Genomic DNA, 11640 nt, shown 5'->3' on the forward strand with positions numbered 1-11640 from the left:
CTTTAATGGATGCAATGTACATTTTGTGATAATAATGGACATATTATTATTATTTTGTACGGAATAATATATTAATGTTTTTCAACATACACTAAATTAATTTTATATATTTATGGGTTGTTTAGTTTGATATAGTTGTAATTTAATTATAGCCTAATTTGTAATTCCACTAAAATTATAATGTAGTATTTGTTCATACATTTTTTCTCAACGTACTGAGACCTTTCATTTGAGGGGTCACCGCTATGCCGCTCGACTTCAAGGTCTTTGGCCTAATAATTCTATTCTTCCCTACTACACAATGTAATTTGAATTCCTATTGTATTCCCACATTATTCTTTTCTTACCGAATTACAATTCATTTCCTCCTAATTCATTTCTTCCAACAAAACTTCATGTTAGGACTCTCCTCAAAAGTTTGGCACTGAAAGAGGTAAATCGCGAGTTGTCTAATCAGTTCTCAGTTTTCAATTTTACTTGTACACTTTATGTACAAAGAATCTTCATCACTTTTTTAACCGTAAAAATAAGACTTTTGAGGTGACCCTTAAACTATTAAGTTAAATCCTAAAGACATTTTATTTTTCTTAGTGGCAATTATGTAAGAATACAGCAATCATGTCGTTCTCCAATTATAAACAATCTACACAATAATTACAAATTACACTACAATATTCCTTTTGTTTTTTTCTTTCTACATGTGCATTTTGTTCGCCACTTTTAATATCCGATTGTGACTCAAATGTAACAAAAATGTTTATTTACACATTTGATTCATGACTCTCACCTTATTTTCATATTTTATTCCCATATCCTTTAAACCCTACTAATAATTTAGTAATGATTATATTTTACTCTACTACCAAATATGATATTTCTATTATTAACTATAAAACACATTCTTATTACAAAGTACTAAATATTAAATTTTGATTTCGATTTAAATTTTCATGTTCAAATTAAATGTTCATATATATGTTGATCTAGATGAGTGTCACTTCTACCAAATACAAGTCAAAAATTTTCGAAAAGGAACGGACTTTAGGTTTATACACTGAGTCACAATTAATTATTAGTTTATAATATTTCAGTGCGCCAAACGTTTAGATTAGATGATGTTATACAATTTGATATTATAGTTCGTTTTTCTTTTGATCAAAAGGATATTTTAACGATAGATTACACATTTATAACTCTAATGCTCTGTTTGGTAGAGCTAATAGATTATTTTAAGCTACAAATGAGTTATGAGCTTTATTTAGTAAAACATAAGACTTATTAAAATAATAGCTTATTTGAACTGTGTTTCAAAATATGCTCATGATTTTTTAACTTTTTCCCTTTCGTTTTATCTTTATTAATTTACAAAAATGACACAATCTACCCTTCATTAATCAAAATATTAATATCTTAGTTTATCATTTTTATGTCTTTTACACTTATCAGCTAATTCAACAATTAATTGTACCAAATACTTGAATTTCAATCAGTTAACTTATTAGCTACTAGTTTTTCAGTTAGACGTGCCAAACAAAATCTAAGTAAAATCATATATTAAAATTGTTAATGACCAAGTACACCAAATTATATACTCCGTATTAAACCTAAAAACTACACCAAACTATAATCTCAAACCTATATTCCTATTAGAATTTGGTGCAGTTGGGAATATCTATACTTTAAAGAATGTTTGAACTAAAAGTTTGCCCATTTAAAGATTCTTTTGATTCACCTAACTAACCTCATTATAAAAATAGAGAAAGCATTTCTTGTGAAGAAACTAACTTTCGTTTGACTATCCGATCCGCACAAAATGGAAAAGCAAAGTTGTTGTGAATAGACCAATTTCCTCATTATGCAAAAGTTTGGGTTATAAAACTTTTATGTAACGTATTTGTGTTTAATATATAAATAAATCCTTGTTAACGCCTGTTACAATCGATCCGATGAATATTAAAAATAAAAAATAAAAATTATTGACACTTTAAGATGTTAATATTAACAAATAAAATGAGAAAAGAATTTTTTTTTTAAAAATTGTTTATTAATTAACTAAGAGTTTTTATAAAATTGATTAGTCGTGTCTCAAAAAAGTAAAATAAAAAATTAGTTAGTCGAACTCCTGTGTGGGGGCTTTGACTCTTTATCTTTTTGTAGGTTGAAAAAGTATATATGTACAGATATTATTACATTGTAATAAGATCAATAGTTTTCAAAAAAAAAAAAATATGTGATATTACATTTTGTTAATTATATTCCGTATATTTTTTTTTAGTATCACTAACTCTGTTGCAATATAGTATGTCCATAACTACTTTCTCAACCTACTGAAACACAAAAAGTCAATATCAACCCTGGGGATCAAACTCATGACCTCCCATTTAAGAATGGCATACTCCGTATACTTGTTTTGTTTTATTTTAAAAATAAAATGGAATATTGTAAATCAGGTCCTCGTGTAGTCAATCATTATGCCATGGATCATAGTCTGTCTTGCAAAGTAGACCACTGATATAAGGTTCATTTTTAAGAATGTTCAATTTTTAAGATTTATTGTTAATATATTGAATGTTTATTTTTTTGGTATACTACCTAAAAATGAATTTTTAATATATTAAAAATTAATTTTTAGTATACTAAAAATAAACATATGTCAATAGTTAACATTGCATTGTGAACCACATAGTATAATTTGCCTCATGTGGTAGATCTGAACCCAAAGGTCGCACTGAACAAATTACACTTGTTGATCATTGTCAATATTACAATGTGGATTATTGATAAATAATCATTTTTAATTAGTATATTAAATATGAATTTGTTTATACATATTTGGTACGATGTTGTTGTAATTGACTATAGCCTAATTCTTTGTGGAGCACAACTACGTTGTTTTGTTAGATATAATTGTAATTCTCTCATTTTGTGGAGTTGAAATTCATATGGCTCCTCCCATGATTACGATTCAGTGGTGGATGAAAAAAAAATTACAACATTATCCTTGATTATTATTATTGTTATTATACAACGGCATTTTAATATTTATATCACTTATTTCTAGTAATTCTATTCATATTTACTAAATAATTTGAATACATACTTTATTCAAACATTATTCTTTTCTCATGAAATTATAATTTCTTTTATTTTTACTTTAATTCCTTATTTTAAACCAAACTCATTGTTAAGTGATTTATATTGCAATGTAAATCATATGTCTATAGACTATAATATATAACCCAACAGGGTAATTTAAGTGACAAATGAGCTCTTTTTGTGGGAGAGAATTTTAAAATAACTCGGGATGATTCCCTTTGGATCAACTCTTGTATCTCATGGAGCGAACGGAGATTAGTCAATCGTTATGCTATGGACCCGTGTCCAGCATGCATGCTGGACAGGGGTAACAGTGATGTTAGGCACTGTTATCTTTTTTTTTTTTTTTTTTTTTTTTTTTTTTTTTTAATTTCAGACCGCTTCGTTATAGGAGTATATGTTCATAATTTTATTACTATATGTTCATAATTGTAAGTTCATAATGTCAAAGCTCTATGTTCATAATTCCATAACTGTACATTCATACTTCCATAACTGTACATTCATAATTCCGTAACTGTACATTCATAATTCAATAACTGTAACTTCATAATTTTCGAAGTTCTATGTTCATAATTTTATCACTATATGTTCATATTGTAAGTTCATAATGTCAGAGCTCTGTGTTCATAATTTCATAACTATATATTCATAATTGCATAACTGTACATTCATAATTCCGTAACTGTACATTCATAATTCAATAACTGTAAAATCATAATTTTCAAAGCTCGATGTTCACAATTTTAGAGCTCTATGTTCATAATTTTATCACTATATGTTCATAATTGTAAGTTTATAATGTCAGAGCTCTGTGTTCATAATTTTACAACTTACATTCATAATTCCATAACTGTACATTCATAATCTCATAACTGTACATTCATAATGGCACAAACGAATAACGCCGTTAACGACGTTAACAGCGAGACAAAATAAAAAAAAAATAAAAAAAAAATAAAAAAAACTGAAATGACGCGTTTTCCCTGAAAACAACGTCGTTTTAGACTCATGTCTACAATGCATTGTGGACACGAGCCACTGCATAATTTGCGAAGATTAGTCGGGTGGACCTGAAATAGACTATAATATAACGATTGGTCGCAACTTGTTTGGGACGTTTTCGGAATTAATTAAGTTGACTGTGACACGGTTTGCAGGCAATTGGATGGGCTTAAGTGGGCCAATACTAATTAATGTTTGACTGCTAGACTTTTCCCGCACGCAGGATTGCTGATAAAGATTTACGTTTGATTCACGAAAAATATTTAAAAGATAATAAAATTAAAATTTTATATAAAAAAGGAAATTATTTAGAAGATGGATTTTATTATTGGTTAGTGAGAAATAAATTATTAAAAATAAGAGTTAATACCCAAAATCGTCCTCGACTATAGTGGTTTTTCCCAATTTCGTCCTAAACGACTTTGGTGACCTAATATCGTCCCAGACTTTTGTGTTTCACTCAATTTAGTCCTCCATTTGTTATTCTGTCAAATTGGTGTTAAGTTAAGGGACAATTCAGTAATGTTAATATTGATCTCTCTTTACTTTCAACTTGTCAAGTGCAAAATTCCTCTTTCTTGTACGAATTACACCCAGATTTACTCCCGGACCTGCAAATCAAATTTTATATTTGCAGTTTTAGGAGTAATTCGTAAAAAAAAGGGATTTCGCAGTTCACATGTCTATGAGTAAAGAGATGTCAATATTAAAATTACTGAATTGTCTATTTATTTAACACCAAATGGACAGAATAACAAATAAGGGACTAAATTGAACAAAAACACAAAAATCTGGGACTAAATTGAGCGAAACACAAAAGTCTGGGACGATATTAGGTCACCAAAGTCGTTTAGGACGAAATTGAGAAAAACCACTATAGTCGAGGACGATTTTGGGTATTAACTCTTAAAAATAATATTAATTTCATTGTTTGATTATATTGAAATTATAATGACTAATAACGTAACTATAAAGATTAATATCTCCCTAAGTAATTAAAAACGTTTAATTTATACTTAGGTAATCAAGAAAGTTTAATGAATGTAAAATAGTCATAACATATATGTTATATTTTCTTTCCGCTTGTTGTGAAAAAACAAAGGGATAAGGGTCAAATAAGCCTTCTAACTACATTGATTTGAGCAATTAAGCCCTTTAGCTTTAAAAAGCTCCAATTAAACCCTTGAACTCAAACAAATTAAGCAATTAACCACTTTTTACCTGTTTTTGCAAGTTATTTACAGGTTATTGCCAAGTCACCTTTTTTATATTATTATTTTGAATTTTTTATTTCATTATTAAAAATATTCCGTATTTTAACTCCCGTTGCCAACGCCGGTGGATTTGCCCGTCGCCGCTGTTGACCCTTCTCCTGTATGCGTACATGTTGTTTTATGAAGTATGAACATCACATGAGCTTATCGCCCACTGCCTTTTCTTCCTCTCCTTTTGAAAACCAACAATCTCCTCTCTGTCTCTCTGTAATATATACACACATTCAAGAGTTAGAAAGAGACCAACCCTCCAACACAGATTATACATTATACATACAACAATAAATATATATATATATATATATATATATATATATATATATATATATATTGTTGGGAAACATTCTCGGCAAAGGCTTCAAGTGAGATCCCTATTTTAGTGGATCATCTTTTAATTTGTCTTAACAAATTAATCAAACAAATTAAGTGGCCAGCATTGGTTGCATGATGCTTGGCCATACAAAGCCTAATCTCATGCTGATTGTCCATACACTGCCTAGAATGGTGGTAATGTGTAAGAAGTGCACAAGCCATTATAAATAAAGTTTTGGCAGTGTCACTTAATGCAGAACAAGGAAACAATTTACTCCAACACGAAATTCCTAGTCCCTAAGTTCTGAAATTAAGCTGTTTATTTGTTTCTGTGCTATCAGTCGAAGATATAACGATACCCTGGTCGTTAAATATCTTTAAGATAGTGTTGCCAAACACGACACAGAACGCTGTCGGTTTCCTGTCCCGAAGCAACAACACGTCGCAAATATCCATTCCAGGTATTCATCGCACCTATTTTACCCAACAGTTAAAGATATTTAAAATCAGGGAGGCGATGTATACTGCAACGAAGCCAGCTTCTGATGTCACACCCATCAAAATTCTCACCGGCGGTATGAACTACAAACGATGGGCTGCAAGGATCATCATGCTGCTGGAAGAGAAGGATGTTGACTACGTGATTTATGATGATCCCACCACCTTCATCCTGACTGCTACGACCGCGGCCACGACTGCGACCGCCACTACTGCCATAACCGAGGCAGCTGACAAGTCGGGCAAAACAGCTGACCAATCGGACAAGGCAGCTGATCAAGTTCCTGCACCGAGGCCTGTACGAAGCACGTCGCAAGTCTGTCCAAAATATGTGAAAGACAACAAAACTGCGCGGGCCTCCATTCTTCAACGGGTAACAAATTCTATTTTTGACATGTTTTCTGGGGAAAAATCTGCAAAAGCTGTCTGGGAACAATTGCAAGAAAAATATGGTTCCAATGACACCAGTAGGAGGAAGTACGTCGTGGGACGATGGCTGCATTTTCAGATGACCGAATCCAAAACCGTGGTGGAACAGGTACATGACTTCGAAAATATGGTTTCTGATATGCAAACTGAAGGTGCTCAAGTCAACGATGCATTCCTGATCGAAGCACTTGTTGATAAGTTGTCCGGGTCGTGGGTAGACTTCAAAAGTAAAATGAAACACGAGTGACGCAACTACACCCTTCAAGAACTTATCAGTAGCATCAACATTGAAGAGGAAAATCGCACGATACAAAAATCTGAATCCTTTTCTTTCAACTCAAAGGCTAACATTGTTGAGACAACAGGAAAAGATGATAGGCATAAAAAAGGTGATCAAAATAAAAATAAAAAAAGGAATGCGAAAAATAACAACAATCGCATCAAAAATGGAAAAATTCAGAAAAAGGGCAAGAGCGACAAGTGCTATGTTTGTGGGAAACGTGGACACCGAGATGCACAGTGCTATCATCACAAAGGGTCCACAAATAAAAATTCAGAGAAAGACGGATCCAAAAATCAAGCAAATGTGGTAGAAACCACGGAGGATGACGAGGCCGTAGCAGCAGTGATTACTGAGATTAACATGGTCGGAGACCCAGACGAGTGGGTCGTGGACACGGGGGCATCTCGCCACTTTTGCAACAACAAGTCTTTTTTCAAGGTGTTCGAGCCCGTCACTGGAGGAGAACAAGTCTTCATGGGAAACTCCAGCATTTCTGAGGTAAGTGGTAGAGGAAAAGTAGAGTTATTGCTTAATTCTGGCAAGAAGTTATTACTGAACAATGTGTTGTATGTTCCCTCTGCGTAGAAACTTAATTTCCGGGGGCCTACTTAATACGGCCGGGATCAAAATTGTCCTTGAGTCAGACCGATTGGTTATGACTCGGTGTGGGACTTTTCTTGGAAAAGGGTATCTACGGGGGGGGGGGGATTATTTGTGTTAGACATATCTGTAATTGGACCAGAATCTATCAATAAGAATAATGCTTCCCCTTTGGCTTATATTACTGTTTCAGTTAATTTGTGACATGGTAGATTAGGACATGTTGGCTCAAAGTGCTTAAATAGATTAAAAAGCCTGAATATGTTGCCAAACTTGTCTAATGATGCATGCTCCCAATGTGAAACTTGTGCTGAAGCAAAATTTGCTAGGAAGCCATTTTCTACGGTAACTCATGAGAACTTCATCTATACTTGAATTGATTCACTCTGATCTAGCGGATTTTAAAACCATTGAAAGTAAAGGTGGAAAACGGTATTATATAACTTTTATAGATGATTATTCTCGTTTTACAAAACTATACCTCTTGAGAACAAAAGATGAAGCTGAACACAAATTTGTGATTTTTAAAACTGAGGTAGAAAATCAGTTAAACTTGAAAATAAAGAGGCTTCGTTCAGACAGAGGTGGAGAGTATGAATCTTTATCGCTAAAAACCTTATGTGAAACTTCGGGTATAATCCATGAAGTAACTGCACCTTACTCTCCCCAACAAAATGGCATCGCTGAAAGGAAAAATAGAACCCTTAAAGACATGATTAACGCAATGTTGATCAGTTCTAGGGCACCAGACTCTATGTGGGGGGGAAGCTGTTCTAACGACGAACCACATTTTAAATAGAGTCCCACATAAAGGGTTCGAAAAAACCCCTTATGAGATGTGGAAAGGGCATGCCCCGAATCTGAAACACTTTAAGGTGTGGGGATGCTTGGCTAAGGTGGGTCTACCATCCCTGAAAAGGTCCAACATAGGACCCAAAACCTTTGATGCTATTTTTGTTGGATATGCCGAGAATAGTGCAGCATATAGGTTTATGTGTCTAGAAAACCGTTCTATGTGTGAATCAAGAAATGCAATATTCTTTGAACATATCTTTCCTTTAAAAAATGCTTATGTCTCACCAGTTGATACTCTGTGTCAAAATGATAATGCCAATTTTCCTCGTATTACTAACGATTTGGATGAGCCCAGAAGAAGCAAAAGACCTAGGATAGAGAAGAATTTTGGTTCTGACTTCATAACATATGTCACAAAACTAAAAGATTTAAATGAACTGTGTGATCAGTTTGTGTGCCAATTAGTATTGGAAGAAGAACAAAAAACGTTTAAAGAAGCAATGCAGTCAGTCGACTCCATTCTGTGGAAAAAAGCAATCAAAAGTGAATTGGACTCTATTCAGTCCAACCACACCTGGGAGTTGGTAGAACTACCCAAAGGGTGCAAGCCAATTGGTTGCAAATGGATCTTCAAAAGAAAACTTAAACCAGATGGGTCTATTGAAAGGTTCGAAGCCAGGCTAGTAGCCAAAGGCTTTACGCAGAGATTCGGTCAGGATTATTTTTGCACATACTCACCAGTGACAAAAGTGGGAACCATTCGAGTTCTATTTGCATTAGCTTCTTTACACAACTGGATAGTTCACCAAATGGACGTAAAAACTGCATTCCTCAATGGTGAATTAGAAGAAGAGATCTACATGGAACAACCACCTGGTTGTGTTGATCCAGGGCAATAAGGAAAGGTATGTAAATTAAAAAGATCTCTTTATGGCCTAAAACAGGCCCCCAAGCAGTGGAATGAAAAATTTCACAAGACCTTAATGGGCCTAGGCTACACGACTAACCGGTCAGATGCCTGTTTGTACTCAAAGGAGGTCCAATCCATCATTGTAATAATATGTCTCTATGTGGATGGCATGTTGATTTTTAGCTCAAGTATTGAGCCTATAAATGAAACCAAACGAACTCTTTGTCAACAGTTTGAAATGAAGGATCTAGGAGAAGCCGATGTGATACTCGGGACAAAAGTCACAAAAACCAATACATGTTACCTTCTATCCCAAGGTCACTACACAGAAAAACTTCAGAAGAAGTTTGACAGTTATGATGTTGTTCTGGCTAAGACTCCTTACGATCCTAGTGTCAAACTACTGAAGAACATGGAGTCAGGTATGTTTCAAGAAAAATATGCAAAAGTAATTGGGAGCCTAATGTTCTTGATGAACTATACACGTCCCGACATTGCATTTTCCGTGAATAAACTTAGTCGTTTCACTCATAACCCTGGTGGCCCTCACTGGGACGCACTAAAAAGGATACTCCAGTATCTTAGAGGCACGTTAGACTGGGGTCTCAACTTCAAAGGATACCCAACTGTGCTAGAAGGGTTCTGTGATGCGAACTGGGTAAACGACAGTGATGATGTCAGTTCCACAAGTGGATATGTGTTCACACTATGTGGGGCTGCTGTGTCATGGAAATCAACCAAACAATCGTGCATAGCCAGATCAACTATGGAAGCAGAGTTCATAGCTATAGATCTGGCTAGCCAAGAGGCCGAATGGCTAAGAAATCTGTTGGCAGACGTGCTGCTGTGGGGGAGTCCTGCTCCCGCCGTACCCATTAATTGTGATTCTCAAACTGCTATTTGTGTGGCACAAAATAGTGTCTACAATGGAAAGAGAAGACACATTAGAGTCAGACATGAGTCTGTACGGCAGTTAATATTGAATGGGGTAATCACAATGGAGTTTGTGAGATCTGAAAGGAATATAGTTGATCCTTTCACGAAAGGCCTAAATCGAAAGGCTATCCTTGATACATCAAGGGAGATGGGCTTAAAAGCCAATGAGGTGAGAAATTCATGATGGATACCACCTCGGTGGTCAAACGAAATCATGGAAAGACTCGCATTTATAAGCAGACTGTAAATCAGTCCGCACGCCGTTGGTAGTCAACGGTAAAGTACACTTGGTGGAGTGGAATGTCTGTGCTGAGACAGACAAAACAGGGTTAATACATGGTTATCCAAATAACTATACAAAGTGTATAACAAATGAAGCTAATGAGGTGCACATAAGTTCAAAATTCAACTAGCCGAAGAGTTCAAGACTCTGTTCACTCTCGGATAGTGGATTACTTAGTGCCACCACTTGTCAGTTCAAGTTTAACACACTGACATGAAAGCTAGCTCTTATTTGTTACGCTCAGCTGCTTTCCGTTAAGCGTTACACCTTTGAATGTGTGGGGGATTGTTGGGAAACATTCTCGGCAAAGGCTTCAAGTGAGATCCCTATTTTAGTGGATCATCTTTTAATTTGTCTTAACAAATTAATCAAACAAATTAAGTGGCCAGCATTGGTTGCATGATGCTTGGCCATACAAAGCCTAATCTCATGCTGATTGTCCACACACTGCCTACAATGGTGGTAAGGTGTAAGAAGTGCACAAGCCATTATAAATAAAGCTTTGGCAGTGTCACTTAATGCAGAACAAGGAAACAATTTACTCCAACACGAAATTCGTAGTCCCTAAGTTCTGAAATTAAGCTGTTTATTTGTTTCTATGCTATCAGTCGAAGATATAACGATACCCCTGGTCGTTTAAATATCTTTAAGATAGTGTTGCCAAACACGACACAGAACACTGCCGGTTTCCTGTCCCGAAGCAACAACACGTCGCAAATATCCATTCCAGGTATTCATCTCACCTATTTTACCCAACATATATATATATATATATATATATATATATATATATATATATATATATATATGTATATATGTATATATATATATATGTATATATGTATATATATATATATATATATATATATATATGTATATATATATATATGTGTATATATATATATACATATATATATATATATATATATATATATACATATATATATATATATATATATATATATAGAGAGAGAGAGAGAGAGAGAAAGAGATTTTGCATACAATCAAGTGTGTATATCTACACGAATCAATCTTGAGATTGATTTGTAATATCTGAAATGCTTCCGGATCCACCGGAGATGTCTGTTTTGCTTCAAAGACTACCGCTCTGTGACGACGCTCCACCCGGAGGCGGGCGGCGAGGATGAGGACGACACCGTCGTGGTGGACATCCCGCCAGGGAACACGCGGGTGGAAACGTGCGTGTTCGTCGACACTA

The 11640-nt window shown here is 34.4% G+C and overlaps 1 protein-coding gene across 1 annotated transcript; it reads left to right on the forward strand.

Moving 5' to 3' along the window:
* The first annotated feature begins 6204 nt into the window (after positions 1-6204).
* On the forward strand, positions 6205-7482 carry LOC109192834. Its single transcript, XM_019343536.1, has 2 exons — positions 6205-6828; positions 7075-7482. Exons 1-2 carry the CDS (start codon positions 6205-6207, stop codon positions 7480-7482), a joined length of 1032 nt encoding a protein of 343 aa, XP_019199081.1.
* The last annotated feature ends 4158 nt before the right edge of the window (positions 7483-11640 follow it).

The sequence above is a fragment of the Ipomoea nil genome, unplaced genomic scaffold (genome assembly GCF_001879475.1).
Source record: "Ipomoea nil cultivar Tokyo-kokei standard unplaced genomic scaffold, Asagao_1.1 scaffold1834, whole genome shotgun sequence".
In the NCBI taxonomy this organism is placed as follows: domain Eukaryota; kingdom Viridiplantae; phylum Streptophyta; class Magnoliopsida; order Solanales; family Convolvulaceae; genus Ipomoea; species Ipomoea nil.